Source organism: Triplophysa dalaica, chromosome 13 (assembly GCF_015846415.1).
Source record: "Triplophysa dalaica isolate WHDGS20190420 chromosome 13, ASM1584641v1, whole genome shotgun sequence".
In the NCBI taxonomy this organism is placed as follows: domain Eukaryota; kingdom Metazoa; phylum Chordata; class Actinopteri; order Cypriniformes; family Nemacheilidae; genus Triplophysa; species Triplophysa dalaica.
The window spans coordinates 6,478,369-6,499,064 of record NC_079554.1 but is presented as its reverse complement, the minus strand read 5'-3'; the positions used below and the strand labels follow the sequence as shown (position 1 = coordinate 6,499,064).

The window sequence follows — 20,696 nt, the reverse complement described above, 5'->3', positions numbered from 1 at the left end:
TTAAATAATCACATCTTAAAAATAAAACATTAAGTGTTTTATTTAACGGTATTTTCTAAATCTTCAAGAAATGCAAGACAAAAAATTGCCTTTGTAAAGTGAAACTTGTACAATATATATTTTTCAATACATTTTGAAATTTGCATAACAACTAAAAACAACACCAGTGAAAACTAAAACCCACATTTTGTTCATGTCAGTACAGAATGTGCTGATACAAAACAAATGAAAAACTTCCAGAGATGAAAATGCAGCCGTAGTGCGTATGGTGACTTGAACATTCACTCGCCAATGTATCTTGGGGGTCTCTTCTCTATGAACGCGGCCATTCCCTCTCGTCTGTCCCGTGTTGGAATGAGCTTAGACAGACATCAAAACACATTTAGAATCAAATTACATACAGTCAAAATAGTGACAATATTCATGTGCACCAACTATATCACGCATTTATCATAATAACGAATGGTGAAATAAATAGGCTTGACTTTAAGGGAGGCAGTGCTATTAATATCTTTTGTCCAACCAAACTTAGTATTAGTAGTAACTGGTGCAACTGATGTATGAGCTTATACTAAAATAATATTTGGACTGCTAGTAAATAACACCTTTGTTAATGCAGTTTTGTATTGTTAAATTTTTGCAAATTGTGTTAACTTATGTACAGTAAACCGTGTAACCATGGTGGTTGGTCTCAATTTGATGTCCAATGTAAAATCTGTTCAGAAGAAAAGCACTGATATGACATACAGTACTATGTCACTCATAATAACAAACTTACCCTGGCATAACACATTCCTTCGATAGCCATTCCTGAAGAGATGTCCACCTCAGCACCAAGATTCATGGCTACTTTAGCCATGCGCACTGCTATCGGGGCCTAAGCAAGAAAAACAAAACAAATGATTTGTCTTGTCTAGCAATTTTCTATACACCTCATGCAGAGAATAGATGATGTTTGGCAGGGAGGGGTATAAATCATTTTCAAAAAACACTGCAATATTCCTTAAAAAATAAGAATAAGTTTGGTTTGATGGTGACCTTCAAGTAACAGTTCACCCAAAAATAAAAATTCTCTCATTTATTCACCCTCAAGTTGTTCAATATCTGTATAAATGTCTATGTTCTGATGAACACAGAGAAAGATATTTCTACCATAGTGGGAAATTCTTTTTTGTTCTGTTAAACACAAAAGAAGATCTTTTGAAGAATGTAGGAAGGCAAACAGTTCAAAGAAATATAATACAAAGAAATGTATACACATTTGGAACAACATCAACGTGAGTAAAAATCGACTAAAGATTTATTTTTGTCAACTTTCCCTTAATGTATGAGCAATAGTGATCTTAGATCTTAAATATACTTTCATATGACCTCAATTCAGTTCTCAAGACACATTCACATAGTCAAAAGACAGTTAACTCAGGAGGACAGAAGCGCTGACAGAAGTTATTGTGGTTTGACACATCTCAACATTGTAACATAAATAGGACACCTGCATTATAATCCAATTTTATGATTTGTCAATCATATGGGGAAAACCAGAAAAGCTGGATACCCCTTAGGTCACAGGTGAAGTGTTGTCTGTCACTGGACGGTGTCAAATGAACCCTTAGAGAAAGATCTTCAGCTTTTTATCCAAATTGTTCATTTACATTTACATTTTGGCATTTGGCAGACACTTTATCCAAAGTGACTTACATTGCTTTATTCTATACATTGTACATAGGTATTTGCAATCCCCTGGGATCGAACCCACAACCTTGCTCTTACCACTGAGCTACAGGAAAGCTCATGTTCAAGAATATATATAATGTATTTAATTTACTACTGCCGTGAAGAAGCTATATAATAGACATTTAAGTATATTTCACATGATAAATAATATTTACACATATTATTATTAAATAACAAACACGACTATCATAAAAGGATTCAATCAGTCATTGATACACAAGGAAGTTTTTTGCATAGTTGAATACAGGTAATACATTTCTATAATAGCAATATCATAGGCAGTACTAAAAATGTTTTATTAACCAATATGTTGTACAAGGGGTGTGTTTATATATCATATATTGATAAAATGAGACTCAAAAGAAATGAGGATGGAGATGTCCTGGAGACACACCTGAGGAAGGATTTCTCGAGCTAAACTTAGAGCCTCTTCATGTGCCGCGTCTCCAGTCTGGTTCTGTGGCACAGAGCGGTTGACCAGACCTAATTCCATAGCCTGCTCACCCCCAACATGCCGGCCAGTAAATATCAGCTCTTTTGCAATGGCGAAGCCCACCGTCCGTGGTAACCTCTGACTGCCACCTAAAACACATAGACAGAAAAATATATGATGATGTTGTGCCTTACAAAGAGTTTAAAGGTCCTTAATCTATTATCTAATTCCTCTCAATTCTCTCATCTGGCCACAGATGTTTCAAATGTTTCCATATACTGCATGTAAATATATTAGGGATGTAACAATATCAAAATCTCACTGTACGATAATACCTCGGAATAAAGCCCACGATGGACCTTGCCAAAGGTAACATTTACTATTTTCTCTAACAGAGGCCCGGAAGACCTATCGTTTCATACAGTCCTGTGACCACAATAAGTTTGAGACAATTGTGCCATTGCGCTAACACAATATAAATAATATTGTTACATCCCTAATATATATATAATTTTTTTGCAACATAAATGTATACAATATGTTCCAGTTTATTAATTGTATTTAGAATGTTTTTTCACCTAATAATTAAATGTCACTAATAAAAAAACATAACTGTAGGAACTTAATTTGTTAAAACGACTCCACAAGCTTTAACAGGGCTCTTTTTTATTTCACTAATCTAAATCTACCCATCATTCTGGTAATTTGTCTATTTATCTGTCGAATCACCTCACAAATTGCAGTCGATATCTTCTGGTTTTTCTCACCTGCCCCTGGGAGTAATCCTCGCGTAGTTTCAATCAGGCCCATCTGTGCAGAATGTGCTATGAAACACAGAAACACAGAGAAAAAAGTCGCTTGAAGGATTCAGCCTCCACGTCATGACCACACGCTCTTCTTAATTCCATCATATGCCAGGTGGAATGACTATAAATCACACAAACCCTGTTGGGATCCACAGCACGCACTCACCTGCCGTACGTATATCACATGCTAATGCCAACTCCAGACCGCCCCCCAGAGCAAAGCCGTCCACTGCTGCAATGGCTGGCATGGGCAGAGCAGCTGGCACAGAATGGGCACCACACAAATGGAACAGATGGGACATAGATCACATTAATAGGCGAGACTTTTTGCAACTGGACTTGAAGCACTCAATCAAAATCTTTCAGTGTGAACACATTTAATATTACAAGGATATGTAAACACTGATTTTCTTGTGATTTGTAAGGACATAAATAGCGCTTGTAGAGACAAAGCTGAAGAAATGTTGAGCGTGATATTAGCATAATCTTGTACAAATTAGAGCATTTAGAGATACTTCTCAATATAATGTTGTAATTCATTGTTCAGAATTTACAAAAGTAGCAGAGGTGAAAGATCAATCTGACAGTTTAAGCCTGGGTCATTAATATTAATGACCAGTTTGCCAAGGTTTCTGCTGGGTCCTTTAAATGCCATTATTGTCACCAGTTAATTTAAAAAAGGGAAATTAACTTCTAAAGCTTGATAGGTCCCTAAGTAACACAACTGTGTTGCGAAGATAATAGTCATTATGTATAATTCCGAAAAAAAATATCATCATTGTAATGTCTCACCGATGTCATTCATCAGCGATCGTAAGCTTTGCACAAAGTGTTCTGCCTCAGAGTTGCTCATCTGAGCTCTCTCCTTAAGATCTGCCCCTGTTGACATGAAAATAGCTTTACAGTGTTTGCAAAGACAAATTATGCCACATGCAAATATCTGTGTTAAAGCACTTGTTAACTGGATGCACCACACTGATGCAACAGTTTTATACAGTAGATCATAAGCAAGCAGCTGTCAAATTCACCTAAAGGGGAAATGTGTAAAATGTTGTAACCGAACGCAATAGCAAAAATTATGACTTTCAAACAGATTTCCAATGCTACACAAGGTATTGCCCCACTGGGGCTTTGCAATCCTGTAAGGGCAACAGAATTTTCACTTCTGAGAAAATAACCAATGAGTAGTTTACTTCTGCATTCCGCACTACGGACAAAAATATTTTAGCCAGGGATTAAAAACTATTCTATAAAAGAAAACAAAAACTGTTAACAATCATTCTTTATAATTATTTCATAATTAAAATATTTAAATCCAACATAATTAGAACCAGGACCAGAATCCTTTTGAGCTGTTCTCTTCTTGAAACATTATTTGTTGAACGGCAGTAATAAATTCGCCAGTTTTATTTCGGATCACTTTTATTCCATTAAAGCCCAAACACTGTTTTTACAATTTATGTACATCCTTAATAAAAATAGCAGTATGGACATACATCACAAAAAGTTTTTTGTTTGCAGTCAATCCAAATAATTTAACTGAATTTAAAGTTGTTTTAGGCTAATGTAAATCCTTCAGCTCCTGAAATAAAACAGCAGGCAGTTTATTGTGTACTTGTTACTGTCCAGAGTACACAGAATACTATACCATGCTATCATAAAAAGTATGTAAATCAATAGACATTAATCAGAAATATGTTATAGTCACAGTCACTTTTAAATTACATAATCTCCTTGCCTGGCATTTCCATTTTTAAATGACTTTAAAATAGTGTAAAAATGCATTCAAATTGCATTTATTATAAAAATGCATCTGAAACTATTTCATGTCACACCGGAAATGGCAGTCAAGCTCACTGCATTGTGGGATACAATATTCCACAATATACTATATATATGCTGTGTGTTTTGTATAATCCACCCCTTGGCTTGGCATGTAGTACATCGATTACAGAGAAAATGTGCACATGATTGGGGTGTGCACAGACTACAAGTACTGCAGAAAAAGTTGTAGGCCTATGCTATTCCAATCATAGTGAGATTCTCTCACTGACCTGCACAAAACACTCCAGGGACCAAACTTCTGAACAGCACCACATGAACTGCTGTGTCATGATGTAATGAAGAAACCAACTCTCTCATCTACACACAGAGACAGATAAACGCATTTAGAGAGACAATAACAGAAACAGAAACACACAGGACATTGAGTGTACAGAGAATTCTGGGACAATATTTTTTGTCTTTTAACCTGACAAAATTCTTCTCCCAATGTGGTAACAGAGAATAAACATCAATAATCTGAATTTGTATTGGCTCTGCTTACACTCACAACACACAAGCCAAAAGAGTTTGATGTCAAATATAGATTCCATTGTTCTGAGAAAGCATGCACGTAATACATAACAGCTGTGGATTCTGTGACATTGTTATTTAACCCTTTTCAAAAATTCCCCCCGACTAAAATGCAGGTTGGCTAGACATTCTGCTTCCTGCACATGTGAGTTTGATACTGTAGGAAAGATGGTTTCTGCACACACGCACACACGAGGTGGCCGACTCACCTGACCCACAAACACACAACCCAGTGAGTTCCGTGCCTTCTCTCGACACATGAGCACTTCCACTATACCTAACCAGAGAAAAGAGGAAGACCATGATAAACAGACCGATAGAGAAAGATAGGTTATAAATACTAAAAGAGCAACATGAACAGTGTCAGTAAGCTTACTTATTATTTAACAATTGCTCTTAAACTAAAACTGAGGCAACTGTCATCTGTTCTGTTTAAATAGGGTAAAATCTTCATGTGGATGTGCTAACATCACACCCAAATGTGTTTGTTGAGCATCTAATTTTAAGACCCTCAATAAACAAATTGTTCTAGGTTGACTCTGGGGACTTGCTCCCACACAGACACACAAGCACCACATTGATGCTGGGTGATGGTGGGGTCTCCATATCTCGCTGTCATTTTCATTCATCCTAAAGATGTTTAATGAGGTTCAAGCCTTTGTGCAGGCCAATCAAGTTCTTAATCCATCATGAATGAATGAATGAATGAATCTCCCTAAATCCGAATTTAATATCACTTTACTTTTACACTCTTTGCGCTAATAGTTTTTGTGCAGTGTCATTGACACTTGCAGAAGAAGCGCGAGCAAGTGGTTGAGGGATGATGTAGTTATTCTATGCACCTACCGTTATCTTCCCCTTCAAGACGATTCAAGCTGACTTCAGGCCGATCATCAGCCGGCCCAACAGAACACCATGAGCGGTTTTGATTAAAACTCATCCGAGGTAACAATCGCTTAATCTGCCCAGTAAGCACGCAGCGCGTTCCCATGAAATCCACTCCGGGTTTAACAACAAATCTAGCAGTTCCCGTGACAACTCTTTGCAGTACATTCATCCTAAAAAGTTGCTTTCGTATGTTTTAACAATGATCTTGGAAGTTCTAAAACAAAATTAAACCGTTTAACCCTGAATAAAACAAGTTGCTTTTAATAATAACCCTTATGGGTTAATAATCATGGGAGAGTAATTATTTGCTAAACACCATCTCACACGCAATGAGCCTTTGTTCGTCTCTAGTTACAATGTGTTACTTCCTCAAACTGATCTCGCGCATATACAACACTCGTCGTCGCTATTTTCATACAGGGCTTATATACTTCACTCTAACGTTGTATTGCTGTAGTTGCATGTATCGCTCTCCACATGTTAATGAATATTGAACAAACTGAACAAACTTATTTATGAAATACTTTGATAGGTGCAATAGATTGTCTTCCGGAATGGTAGGGCCTCCCTCTGACGTCCGAATCACCAAGTACCAATAAAATGCTTTGATATGCGCAGTGTGCAGCGCAGAGGTAAAAACTTTCTGGATGATGGGTAACCATCAGCAGAGGGCGATAATGATATATAATGGTTAAATTCCGAACTGCAAAGGTTCACTTCTGTTTACTGGCAAAAGTACACCATAATCATGTATATTATAATTATAATGAAAGACACTTAAATGACACAGCTTCGATTAATTGATTAGAACAGTAGCTTTGAGTCTGACCTTGTGGGGACTCAATTTTGAATAAAACAGCTTCTAAATTATGTTTATTTGAAAACTCTTGAAATGCAAGAGGGTTTGTGTGAGGGATAGGGTGAGGTTTAGGGAAGACATATAGAGTTTGTACTGTATAAAAAGACATTGTGTCTAGAGAAAGTATGTTTTGTACCATTCAATGTATATGTTTTAATGGTATTTCAGTGATTATCAATTTTGGCACTGTGATGGGAATCAATTTTATATACAATGTAAAATCGGAATTCCGAAGCAAAAATGTTTGAGATCCACTTGTCTAGATTGTCTCAGAAAGCAGGTGTATCTTTAGGGTCCTGTGAAAATATCTCACGGATGGTGAGTTCACGCTCACACAGTGGTTGTCCTCTGTGTCTTATGTATCTTGCTTTACGTGCTTCAGACAGTGCCTGGACAAAGTTAGGGAGGGTGTGCACTGCTCTTAAATGCCCATCAGGAGCTAACATTTCAGAGGGAAAAGAAACATAAGATGATGGAGATCTATTCACATTTATCTCAACTCCTATTGCAATGTCTCTCTTTTTTAGTAGCATCCACTCCATCTCTATGTCTGTTTCTCTGTTCCTCAACACTTCTCCAACCTCCATGCGCCCCTCCTTTTCTGTGTCTTTCTGCATTTCATGTTCTCCGTCCATCTCTTTTTCCTTACTTACTTCTCTTTTTGTGGTTGTAGTGCTTATAGAATTGACAGACTGTCGTTTAAGGTCGGGCAGGCAGAGCGTTTCTGTGGAATGTTCTGCTCTTTTCTCCCCGTTGCTGATAAACTCCTGAACACGAGCCTGCAGCGAAGATACTGGCTGGGGTTTGATTGACCTGGAGAGAATGAGATGAGATAGTGAGAAATAATACATTATTTAAAGTGCGAAAGACTTAAGTCAGCACCCTTCAATGCAGGGTGGCTATGAATGTAATCACAGCCTCAGAATCTGTTTTGACCCCTATGGCGAAACCATAGCTCCATTCCAAAACTCCATGTGAGCATCCGAGACAGCGTTTTAAGGCATATTGGGTCCGCTTCAAACACAAATGCTGTTCCCAAAATGTACTTTTGAAGTTCAAAGATATCTTGTTATGACCACATTTTGGGGCAGCTTTGCATGAATCCTCCACAGATAAAACAATCCCAGAATGCATGGCATTGGCCACTTTGAAAACCTGAATTGTTGAGAGAAACATTGACGATACATATAGTGTAGTTGTATAAATGTTATATATGTGTGTTTATAGGGGGGCACGGTGGCTTAGTGGTTAGCACGTTCGCCTCACACCTCCAGGGTTGGGGGTTCGATTCCCGCTTCCGACTTGTGTGTGTGGAGTTTGCATGTTCTCCCCGTGCCTCGGGGGTTTCCTCCGGGTACTCCGGTTTCCTCCCCTGGTCCAAAGACCTGTACAAACAGTTCTCAAGTGTCTGGTAGGTTGATTGGCATCTCTGGAAAAATTGTCCGTAGGGTGTGAGTGCGTGAGTGAATGAGTGAGTGTGTGTGCCCTGCGATGGGTTGGCACTCCATCCAGGGTGTATCCTGCCTTGATGCCCGATGACTCCTGAGATAGGCGCAGGCTCCCCGTGACCCGAGGTACTTCGGATAAGCGGTAGAAAATGGATGGATGGATGTGTGTTTATAAAAACTGGTAAGTGGTTAATCATTTTAAACTGGCTTTTAAATGATTATTTAAAGCTGAAATCCGTATCTTATTTGGTTAAAAATGTTCGAAATTCCAGTTTGCAATGATATAAAAATTATTTATTTAAGCTGTCTGGTATGTTTGGTGTCATCTGACTTGATTACATTTAAACCCTTATTGACCCATAATGTCAATATACTGGAAAATATAATACAATATATTAAATAATATAATTATAATAAATGATTATAAACAATAATTAAATTAATACATTTCCATATATTGGAAACAAGTGCTTATATTTGTCAATATATATAAAGTGTCAGTTCTCATAAAACAATCAACTGTGCTGAATTAGTGGGATTATAACAACTAGTCCTTTTAAGTGAATCTGAATATATATTGTAGTAATGTATTAACAATGTATTATTCTATATAGATCCATATATATATTATGATTTAATATATTGAAAGTTAATTATTTTATATATATATACTATATATATATTTATATATATATATACACATTTATATATTGTATAAAGAAAGATAGCTCCTGTATGCAAAATTACCTCTAGTTTCAAATGAAGATGACAAGAGGCAAAAGTTACGGATTACAGATGTAAACAGTTAATAATTTATGCAATATTGTGTTCTTTTTGACTTGGCACCCTTCGCTTCATCACATAACACTGCACATAATTGGAATCAGCTATCTAGACTTTGGAAAAGAGCTACTGACTTACACAACAGAGTATGTGTAATTTAACCACAGCTGAGCTCAGAAAATTTTTAGATACAAACAGTGTTTCAAGATAGATCTGCTTTCTTTATTACTGTCATACATTGAAGAAGCTTTTAGATGTCCTTGCACTGCACAACAATGCATAGCTAACAAAAAAAACACTTAATTTGACAGGAACTGTAAATGTATGACACTTCATCCTTTTTTGTCACACCTCTAGGTCAGATGTTTTCATCAGCTGAGAGAGCTTTCATTCAAGCACATTGCATTTATGACTCTGTGACAGCTAGTTTTCCACCATAAGTGCTGATTCGAGCTGGCCGTAGCCACGCCGAGCGGACCCAGTGCTGAGGTAAACAATAAATCTTATAAACATTTCACCTCAGCAGTTGCAAATGGCCAGAGAGAGACTGTAAATCAAATTTATGTTGGCAAACGGTGGTGTTTTGTAAAAGAACATAAGCTTAGAATGTGTTTGTAAACTATAAAGAAAATATAGCCTACTCTGAAAAATGTCTCAGTGCTTTTGTATCCATAAAATTGAAGTCAATTCGGGAATTTATTGTTGGGTGAACTATCCCTTTACCGGTTTGCTGTCCTAAGTTGGTCTTCCACCCTGAACATGCTGATTTGGTTTCAGAGTGGTCAAACACCTTGTAAACCAACTTGGCCATGCTTGGAAAGCATCTAGACTAACCGAATACCAACTCTTTATGGTGATTCTTTTTCACCACTGTCTTTTAGCACAGCCTAGTTAAGATTCATGTAATAAATCATAATGATGCAATGACATTACAAACAGCCACCATTTAAAATCTCTACCATAACATGGGGAGGACAAGATGGAGGAGGATGGAATCGCGAGGAACTTAAAAGTTGACATCAGGAAATAATGAACGAGGAAAAGAAATAAAACATAAACAGACGAGATGGAGTGTCTCTGTCAGTGTGAGACAGGAGGAAAAGATAGAAAGAAATCAGGAAATAAGGGGAAGTGAAGCAGGCACTGGTTTCTTGCCCACAGGCTTTCTGCTTAACAAGCATAAAGAGAAATTATCACCAGGCTTCCTTCGAGTACGCAGAGAGACACAAGGAGGCTGCAGAAGATGTAACATGATGTACAAACAGTTCTCAAGTGTCTGATAAAGAGCAAGATAAAAAAACATTAATTATTTTCACTTCACATTTATTTCTGGCCATTTAGCATACGCTGAAGGATCTAAAGTTCACTTATTAAAGGGACAGTTCCACTGGAGGAAGCTGAGCTTTGCCTTGCTCAAGGGCAAAAGTAGGAGAGAGATTTCGCTTCCTCATTAACAGCTCAGATCCCTAACCATTAGTCTATCACAACCTTTCCTGGTTCACTGACTCTGGATCACATTTTCATTCTCAATGTCCTCTACTGCCTCACTCTCCTTTGCTTCATTCATTTATCTCTTTAAATGTGTTGATCGAGGCTGACAGCACTGAGAGAGGAAAAATCTGAGAGGTGGACATTGGAACAAATGTATTAATAGATAAACGCCATCAATTCAAGGTCATTTGTATGTGTTGGCGGGTTAATAGATTTGTTTGTCTGTGTGATTATCGCATTATCTAATTCACCGGTGCAGTTAACTGAGGAAATCCCCGCCATCAGAGATGCCCATCACTGCACGCAGACTCTAATTGTAAACATATTCATGCACGTACATACAATAGCCAATTCTGGTATTTGAAACCAACAATCTGACAATATGTGGTTCGAGACCACAACCCTGAATTCGTAATCATACAGCATTGTAATGTCACACACACTCACGTATGAACACAAATGTGCACACATTTTTTTCCTATTTTCTTAATGTCTTTCATTGTTTTTGAATAAATGACAGAGAAAGTTCTGGCATGAAACTCTAGACTCAATCTGACATAACCTTTACCACACAGCACAACTGATTGGTTATTTCTGTATCGGCAGCCAATGAGCTTGCTGCTCTATGTTTAAATTTTAGCTATCGATTGTCGGAGCATTGCAGCTCACAAACCCTCCTCCTTCCCCAGCTCCACTTGTATAGATCTGCTACAAGGTGATCATGTATGCATGCTCTACGGGGGTTATTCATATATGTGCAGCAGCAGCATTCCTTACTAGCACACGCCAGCATGTTGTGGATGTACTTGCAAAAGCAAGACTATGAACTTGCTCAACCCCAGCACCCCTGCAGCGTAGCAGATCTATTCTGTCAAGACCAAATGCATATGTCATGTACACTACCATGCTAAAACCTCTGAGAGTTGTCATGACAGAACACAGTTACAATCCTTTTTGAGGTTCTTTGTATGAATTCTCTAACAAATTAAATATAGAGAAAAATGGGTAGTGTGTGCACATACACACATAGAGTACATATTACATATGAACTATACATATACAGTGGGGAAAACAAGTATTTGACACATCAGCATTTTTATCAGTAAGGGGATTTCTAAGTGGGCTATTGACACAAAGTTTCCACCAGATGTAGCCATCAAGCCAAATATTGAATTCATAAAAAGAAATCAGAACATTTAAGTATACAAGTTCAGTCATAATAAATAAAGTGAAATGACACAGGGAATAAGTATTGAACACATGAAGGTAACAAGGTGCAAAATGCCATAGAAAGCCAGGAGATCACCTGAAATCTGTCAGTATTGAGAGAGAAGCCCTGTCCCCTATCTGTACTAATTGATATCAGCTGCTTTAGTCCTAATTGATGGCCTATAAAGGCTTCTCATTACCTAAGAGGCACACAGGAAAGACTTCATGATGGGTAAAGCAAAGAACTCTCTGTTGATCTTCGTAATCTTATCGTTGAAAAGCATTTTGATGGGAATGGTTATAGGCGCATTTCCAGAATGCTGAATGTTCCTGTGAGCACTGTGGGGACCATTATCCGGAAATGCAAAGAGCATCAGTTCACCATAAACCGGCCACGATCAGGTGCTCCACGTAAGATCCCTGTCTGAGGAGTCCAAAAAATAATCAGGAGAGTTCTCCAAGAGCAAAGAACCACTCTGGCAGAACTTCAGGAAGACCTTGCATCAGCAGGTACTGTTGTTTCCAAGAAAACTATAAGCAATGCACTGAACCGCCATGGGATCCATGCACACTCACCACGCAAGACTCCATTGCTGAACAAAAAGCACGTTGGCACGTTGAGGCTCGGTTAAAGTTTGCGAAAGAGCATTTGGAGAAGCCTGTGGATTATTGGGAGACTATAGTATGGTCAGATGAAAGCAAAATTGAACTTTTTGGCAGTCATTCTACACACCATGTTTGGAGAATAAATGGCACTGCCTACCACCCCAAGAACACCATACCAACAGTTAAGTTTGGGGGTGGAAGCATCAAGGTTTTAAGGGCTGCTTTTCAGCAAGGGGTACTCAGGAGATCAACAAATATCGTGACACACCAAAAATCAACCAACATTTGCACAGCTATTGCCAATACCAGGACGAAATAAATTTGTCTTTTGTCAGGCTCTTATAAATATGCTTCATAAACAAACTGTTTCAGCTAGCAAAAAATGTAACATAATAAATCAAGGGTAAGAGCCAAACTTAATGAAAGCTCAACACTATTATGGTTTTTATTCTAGTGATTGTGTTTGTTAACATCACCTGTTCATCATTAATGACTCAATCATCACTTCATTATCTCATTAACTTGTTCAGGTGTTCAATAGGGAACACATCCAAAGTATTCTGTCAGGGGGAGCTGAGGACTGGAGTTGAGAACCACTGGCCTAGTCAATCACCTGACCTAAATCCTATAGAAAATCTATGGAGTGGACTGAAGATCAAAGTTCATAAAAGAGGCCCAAGGAACCTTCAAGATTTAAAGACCATTTGTGTGGAAGAATGGGCCAGAATCACCCCTGAGCAATGCAGATGACTGGTCTCTCCATACAAGAGGCGTCTTGAAGCTGTTATCACCAACAAAGGCTTTTCTACAAAGTATTAAATAAAGTGTGTTCAATACTTATTCCCTGTGTCATTTCACTTTATTTATTATGACTGAACTTGTATACTTAAATGTTCTGATTTCTTTGTATTAATTCAATATTTGGCTTAATGGCTACATCTGGTGGGAATTGTGTCAATAGCCCACTTAGAAATCCCCTTACTGATAAAAATGCTGATGTGTAAAAATACTTATTTTCCCCGCTGTGTATTACACATAGCTTTGAAATGACTTGTTTCTTTTTTAGATATATTCTCTTGAAATACTCTTTGCTTGTTATTAACTCCGGATCTCACCTGTGACTTTCAGTCTCTCTGCTGGTCAGTGGGATTATGGGTAACAGTGTCCTTTTGTATGATGCAGCAGGTGGGCCAACATCGTGGTTGGTGGTTTGTACGCCTAAACTGTGAAGTCCTCTTTTCCAGGGGTTACCTGATTTATCAGACGTCGCAATTTATTAAACAGTCCAACTTTTAACTGAAGATGTAATTCATTACACACCTGTTTTCATAGAGATGAGATCACTATGTAGTCTCCGCTGTTCTCTGGTCAGTGAGTTGAGATGATAATGTTTGGCCTGGTCGAGTTTCTGTAGACCCTGAGCCAATCTGGCCTCTGTTCTCCTTTCTTCCCGTCTCTGAGCCTCTCCGGGCCATGTCAACCAGTCACAACGGCGCATCCCTGGTGATGAGTACCGGTATGTAGAGTTAAGGGATAATTCTATTTGTACACATTTTGGTTGTTAATGGAACAGTTCTATAATATTATGCATTAACTGGGGTTGTTAAATTGCTCAAATTAGTTCACAAATTGTAAGTTTGCTTCAAGAAGGTTCATGCATCATGTATATTGTCACGGTTTGAATACAAGCCCAGACAGAAATATTTAAACTTGAGCAACAGATTCTCAATTCACAAAATCGAATTTTTTCTAGTATGCAAGTCTAAACATGAGCAATTGTGTGTTCAACTCTGGGGATAACACACACACCTACACACTTCTGCACACTAAATATTCTGCCCATGGGCCCTTGGGGATGTCAAGCTTGACAATGTTACTCAATCCATTGCTATGCACAACCATATTCAGTGCATCCGCTCCACTTGCCAAAAGAATATAATTATTTAAATCACCTCATTCACTCAAATCCACATTTGCTTCCCAACAACTGGGTCTTTTTTGTTTGAGACCCTTAATTCTAAATGTGTAATCTCTTAATGGTCACTGTTCACGTTATACTCCTCTCGCTTGCAAGAAGCTTGTTTACTTTAGAATTAGCACGTGCTATGCTAACACCTCATATTCCAATATGCAAAGAAAATAAACAGAGAAATGTTGTGTGTCGAAAGGTTTTTCATTGTTTAAAAGTGCCCTTTTTTCCCATCTCAGTTGATCAATCAGCGTTACCCACACATACATCATTTCTTTTAAACAGGAAGATCGCTATAAATTGTGTAATGTAAAGGTTTCAATTGTGAATTTGTGATCATAAGCCCTAAAAAAAATAGCTCTTACTCATCTAGAAGCAGCTGTCGCTATGTTTTATGAGTATTTCAGTCTTTTTCTGCATGTTTTTGTTTACATGTACTGTTCAATTCAATTCAAGTTTATTTATATAGCGCTTTTCACAATGTGTATTGTTTCAAAGCAGCTTTACAGGGGCAAACAGGAAAAACGGATAAGTTAGAACACAGCACAGTGCATGGTGTTTATACAACGAGTAAGATCATTCTAATAAATAATATCTAATTTCTAAATAAATAAATAAATGAATGAATGCAGTCTCCTGGTGAGCAGGCCAACACTGCCCTGCTGTGGCGAGGAACCCAAACTCCAATGATTGATTAATGGAGAAAAAAACCTCGGAAGAAACCAGGCTCAACCGGGAGGGCCAGATCCCCTCTGACGTGTCATAGCTGCACTCAGACTGCTGACATGTGATTTAAGTTTAGCATTTAATACCAAATATTGTAACTTCAGCATTAATAAGACAAATAGTCCGTCTTTGCTCTTGGTTGGGGATGTAGTGGTCTGAGCTGGGATGGTCCGATGGTCATATTTCTCTTGTACTAAGTCATAGTTGTACTAAAACGGTAGAAATGCCTTTTACAATATGACATGTTGTTATTCTATCATGACACCAAGGAAAGTAAATTATTTTTTACTTATAAAACGCTAGTGCAGTTGTAAGAGTTATTATTTTAGTCATTTTGACCACCGTTTAAATAACAATTGTAATTCACATTTGATTGTGACACTTATCAGCTGTTCCTTAAAAACCAGTATTTTTTTTAAATAGTTCAAATCCATTATGTGCATCCCCTCTACCTTCATTTTACATTTACACTTAATATGACACAGCCTACCTGCTTCTTTATGTTTTCATTTTAAACATGGTTAAGGTAATGTGATATGATTAAATTTTTAATCAAATTCAAAACACATTTTATAGTAAAGAATAAGAAGTTCTTTGCACAATATAGGGAAAAAAAATTCAGTCAAATCATACAGGAAGTAGTCGAAGATTTAACTAATAAATACATACAGGCTGTGTTTAGTTAAATGAAACTCTGACTGACCAATCAAAATTATAAGTCTCGAAACTAATAGATTCATCAGACCAACGATTGCCCAATATGAAATGTAACCAAAAACTAGACTAATAATCCTATTACCACTTAGGCCTAAGTGATATTAGAGGCAGCTGACAATGTGAGGTGTATTTGCTGCCATCAAGCTGTTTTTGGCGGCGCTAACAGCCCAGTGATAACGGACAACTCACACATTAGATTCGCGTCGAAGCCAATTTTAAAATAGGCGGTTGTATCTTTCTTTATAAATCAATATTACCGGTTTCATATCTAAAATCTTCGATACAAAAACACCACAGTGAAAATGTGGTTGTCGAGCTTTCCCCGCCAAATGAAACCCTTTTGCGCGTTTACATGACCTAACTTGCTATCACCTTATTAAGCGTATAACTCATCATTGATTGTGCCTCGCGCTCTCCTGTATGGCGTTTTAGCCCCGCCCCCTTGTTTCCTAATTCATTATTCCATTATCTGTTCATGCCCTTCACCTGTGGCCCTCGTTGTGCCTCTTTTGTTGCTCTCCTATTTAATGCACTTGTAACTTTAATTTAACATGTGTAGTTTCTTATTGTTTCCCCCTTGAGGGATTTGAGTTATGTTTGGGGGTATGTCCAATAAAATGTATATTTGTTGAGAGCTGTCTGATTTCCAGTCAGTCTCATGACAATAATGCCTAAGAATACTGTCTAGGTCAGCTTACTAGCTTTTAGAACAAAGCTAAGAGACCTCTGAAGAGCTAACCTTACATTTTCATGAAAGTTATATTTAATCATCACTTAAAGCAGGCCTCCCAGGTTCGGTCCTGGAGTGCCGGTGCCCTGCAAAGTGTAGCTCCAACCCTATAATTAAACGCACCTAAGCAGCTAATCAAGAACTTGCTAGGAACAGCAGAAACGTGCAGGCAGGTGTGTTGAGTAGGGCTGGGAATCGATTCCAAAAAGAATCGATTCCTTGATTCAAAGACGTTGAAAATTGAAAGTCGATTCCATTAAAGGAATCAACGCTTCAAGAATCTTCTTAAGAAAATGCCCTGCCAATTACCCGATGTCAATGGTCAACTTAATCATAGTTTCTTGTCTAAAACATCAATGAAATTTAGAGCTGTTGAATGACAAAATATCCTGCATGCATAAAAGCAAAAGCTTTGTTTGCACACACAATGCAGATATGACATGTATACACATTTAACAAATCATAAAAGGATGTTTGTCTTTTCAGAGGGACTGTAGACGGACCGTCTTCTCTTACTCTACCGATTAGCTCAGAATGTGTGTGAAGAGAGTTGAATGAATATAAAGCACTCGCAACATATTTACTTTGTACACGGTTTAACGTAAAATGAGAAAGCGAAATAGCAAAAAAACATACGAGTCTATTAGTCAGTAAAGAAAAATAGAGCTACTTTGATCTCTAGATCTATCTGTCATTTAGACTTGTATGCACAGTATTCTTACATATTTTAATACAATTTACTGATTATCGATCTGTCTATCCATATTCCACAGGTGTTTTTTTTGTACACTCATGAATAACTTTAAAAATAGTTTATGGTATGTTGACCTGTGCTTTATTTTGAAAACGGCTATAAAAAAAAACGAGAAAGATTATTAATGACACATTGGAATTGCGAGGCAAGGTCAACATATTTAGTTAAAGTTTTTGTTATAGAAACAATTAATAATTGTAAAAATGGACAGCTTAGATCATTGTATTGCATTAAAAATGTGTACATTATTACATAATTACAAAAAAAATTGGAATCGGAATCGAACAGCCTTAGTGTTGAGGTAGGTTGGAGCTAAATTCTGCAGGACACTTTGCAGGTCAATATGTTGTTATTTTTCAAATAATTCAACCTAAATCTATAATTGCATGGTCCAATTGAATTCTGAAATATCTGGTCAATCAAAAAATATTTCGATAGATTCTTGTCACTTTTGGTTTTGTAGAGTTGCTTTGTAGACCATCCTAAAGGGATAATTCGCCCTATGCTTTTAAGTTGCTAACCAGTGGCTACATAACGACTATAAGTTTTTGTTGTTGTTATAGTCCTCAACTAACAACCTAGCAACTTGTTTTGAGTGTGATAAAACCATTTATACTGTGGAACAAAACATATGAGTTGCTTTCTTTGTTAAAACTGAATTAAAGCAATAGCTGAATCATACTAAAGATAATAATAAATACAAAATTACATTCATTTTGTGGGTTATCTCTTAATACACTCCTTGTCAAACGCTAGTGACAGTCTGCAGAAATAAGTAATTACAACTGAAATTATTTTTGAATGATTTAATAATCCCAGATTTTGACAAGATCAGAACTCTTATGAAAAACAGGACTTTATTATCAAACATCACAAGATAAGAGAAAGAGAGTATCCTCAGCAGGATAAGAGATACAAGCTTTGATTCATTTCCTCAACACTCTCCATCAGTCAAAGGTAAACATGCTGTAGTTTTCTGTTTGGGTCTTTGTGAATGAATAAAGGCCTTGAATAAAGCATGACAGCATCCCTGGTGATAAACCTCTGTCATTTGGCCTATTATCTTGTAATCGATTAAAAATAAACTGGCTGTGTTGAGTCTTCAATCATACATTGTTGATCTTGATGTAGCTGTCATGTGTTAAAGGCATTTGTGCAATATTAAAGATCATGTGTCATGCTATGTCATGCATTTTGACTTCTTTACACTGTTAAACGTGTTGGCTTCTCATGTTTATAATTATAAAAAACTTTCAGAAAGATTCCTTTTATTGACCATTCTCCTGGTAAAGCACGGTAAGGCGAAAGAAAGAGCCCGCCCACGATCCAACAGACGAGCGAGAACCCGCTTACAGTCTAGGTTATCTGCGTTGTGTCAAGATGTGTCATTACTCTTGCGATAATGAAGTAAAGGTGTGTCTGTTTGTTCATGGCATTTCAGTGATGGATGTTCTCTAAACGGTATAACGCTGGATTTGGAGATCGTTTGAAATGGATAGATGGCGATGTCCCAGTGCTAAAAGATGCCGGACATGAACTACAAGCATGATGGATGTTATAATCAAACCACGTCGTACGTCTGTTTGTTGGCAATCGCTGTGTACATGCATAAAGTACAAAACACGAAGGGATGATGTGATACTTGCTTGTGCTGTAGGTCCTCCCCACTACTACCACCTCTAGCAGCTTGTGTTTTTTTCGGAAATAATCGAACAGCTGTATCTCTATTTTATAAATTGAATCAAACTAAATTCTCTTCAAAGACACGACGTATGCAATACTACTGTTTAGACACTCAAGATTAATATGAGATTGGAAGAAAATGTCTGTAAAATGCGATCCTTAAATTAAAGTTGCTATTTACAACCCGATTTAAAAAAATGTAAACCATAAAAGAAAGCTCAACAAAAGCTATTTTATGGAGAAGGAACTGTAAGGAGGTTAGGTTGAGGAACTGTGAGTCTTTAATCAAATCACCGGTCAAGTTCATCAGCACAAAGTCGTAATAGAAAAAAAAAGCTTTCCCCACACACATCAAGAGCATTTATAACGGAGAGAGCTTTTATTTTAAAATTATTTTTATATTATTCAATTTTTATAATTATTATTCTTAATATAAGAATAAAAATAATTTGGTGAAGCACTCTCATAATACATTTATTCCTCAATCTCAAATTCTTTACACATAACATAGTAAAAATTAAGTTTGAAGCATCAATGCTCATAATCACAAAAATCTATAAAATGAACTTACTATATTGTATGATCAGTCCAGTGTGATATGAGTCCCAATGAATAAAGGCTTCCCAAATATTCAGCAAAAATGTAATAAAGCAAATTGAATAAAATAACTATTTTTCATTAACAACAAAATGCAACAAGGAGGAAAATTATGCTATATATAAAGGAAAAAACAACCAAAATGGAAATATAACAATATTTTTCTAAAATCTTCCAAAATAATTAAAATAATACAAGTATGGACTCCAAGGTTGTAGCTACTCTGAGATTCACATGTCGTCCTCTTCGTTTTGTTTTTCAAAGTCCACAGTTGGTTACTAACGGTTACTAGGGCTCTTGACAAAATAGTGTGACCAGGGACACTGACGGGCTCTCCATGGATACCAGCATGCATTTTTACTTGCATTGTGTTGAAGAAAAGCCTAAACTGGACTAGGGGAAAGATCAAAGAGCGTTTAAATTCTTTACAGCTTGTTCCCCTATATGAAGCTAGGGTAGATCTAATACAAAGCTTATTTGTTGTCAAATGTTTAAGGTTGGTATCTTTAAATTTTGTATGTTCTAAAAGTGTGCCTGACATTTAAAGGAACTGATTGCCGCATAAGTGAAATGTTGTCATCATTTACTACCCTCATTTGATATTCTCGCTGCCATAGAACAAAAAAAATGCCTGAGCTATTTTAAATGGACAATAAAAGAGCAAGGGAACTTTGAACTGAAATTAAAAGCTTGCATTGATGAGTATGCAGTTCAACTCTTTGTGTTTCTTATTGTCTAAGGCTTGTTGAAACACATATGCAACCTGATATAGTCAGGCTCTTGGCACATCGGAAAATAAAACAATTCATATTTGGATGGACTGTAATCAATGGCCAACTCAGAGCATTGACTGTGGTGTGAAAATAACAGAGCACAGTAGTTACAGTAGAAAGAAGTCATATGTTATT

At 37.0% G+C, this 20,696-nt stretch overlaps 2 protein-coding genes across 3 annotated transcripts; both read right to left on the bottom strand.

Annotated features, from left to right (window-relative positions):
* Positions 1 to 15: 15 nt before the first annotated feature.
* Positions 16 to 6,784, bottom strand: echdc2 (enoyl CoA hydratase domain containing 2). 2 transcript variants are annotated; one of them, XM_056765318.1, is made up of 9 exons: positions 6,175 to 6,784; positions 5,538 to 5,605; positions 5,028 to 5,115; positions 3,766 to 3,852; positions 3,140 to 3,232; positions 2,935 to 2,991; positions 2,129 to 2,316; positions 779 to 877; positions 16 to 359 (listed from the first exon to the last, which is right to left on the bottom strand). In XM_056765318.1, the coding sequence occupies exons 1-9, from the start codon at positions 6,383 to 6,385 to the stop codon at positions 282 to 284; spliced, it is 969 nt and encodes a 322-aa protein (XP_056621296.1). In that variant the 5' UTR covers positions 6,386 to 6,784; the 3' UTR covers positions 16 to 281. The 2 variants fall into 2 exon arrangements, with proteins under 2 accessions (XP_056621296.1, XP_056621297.1); XM_056765319.1 differs by lacking the exon at positions 3,766 to 3,852.
* A 369-nt stretch (positions 6,785 to 7,153) lies between these two features.
* On the bottom strand, positions 7,154 to 20,016 carry LOC130434921 (coiled-coil domain-containing protein 190). The gene is made up of 4 exons (XM_056765320.1): positions 19,763 to 20,016; positions 13,933 to 14,112; positions 13,728 to 13,863; positions 7,154 to 7,888 (listed from the first exon to the last, which is right to left on the bottom strand). The coding sequence occupies exons 2-4, from the start codon at positions 14,108 to 14,110 to the stop codon at positions 7,345 to 7,347; spliced, it is 858 nt and encodes a 285-aa protein (XP_056621298.1). The 5' UTR covers positions 14,111 to 14,112; positions 19,763 to 20,016; the 3' UTR covers positions 7,154 to 7,344.
* Positions 20,017 to 20,696: the final 680 nt, after the last annotated feature.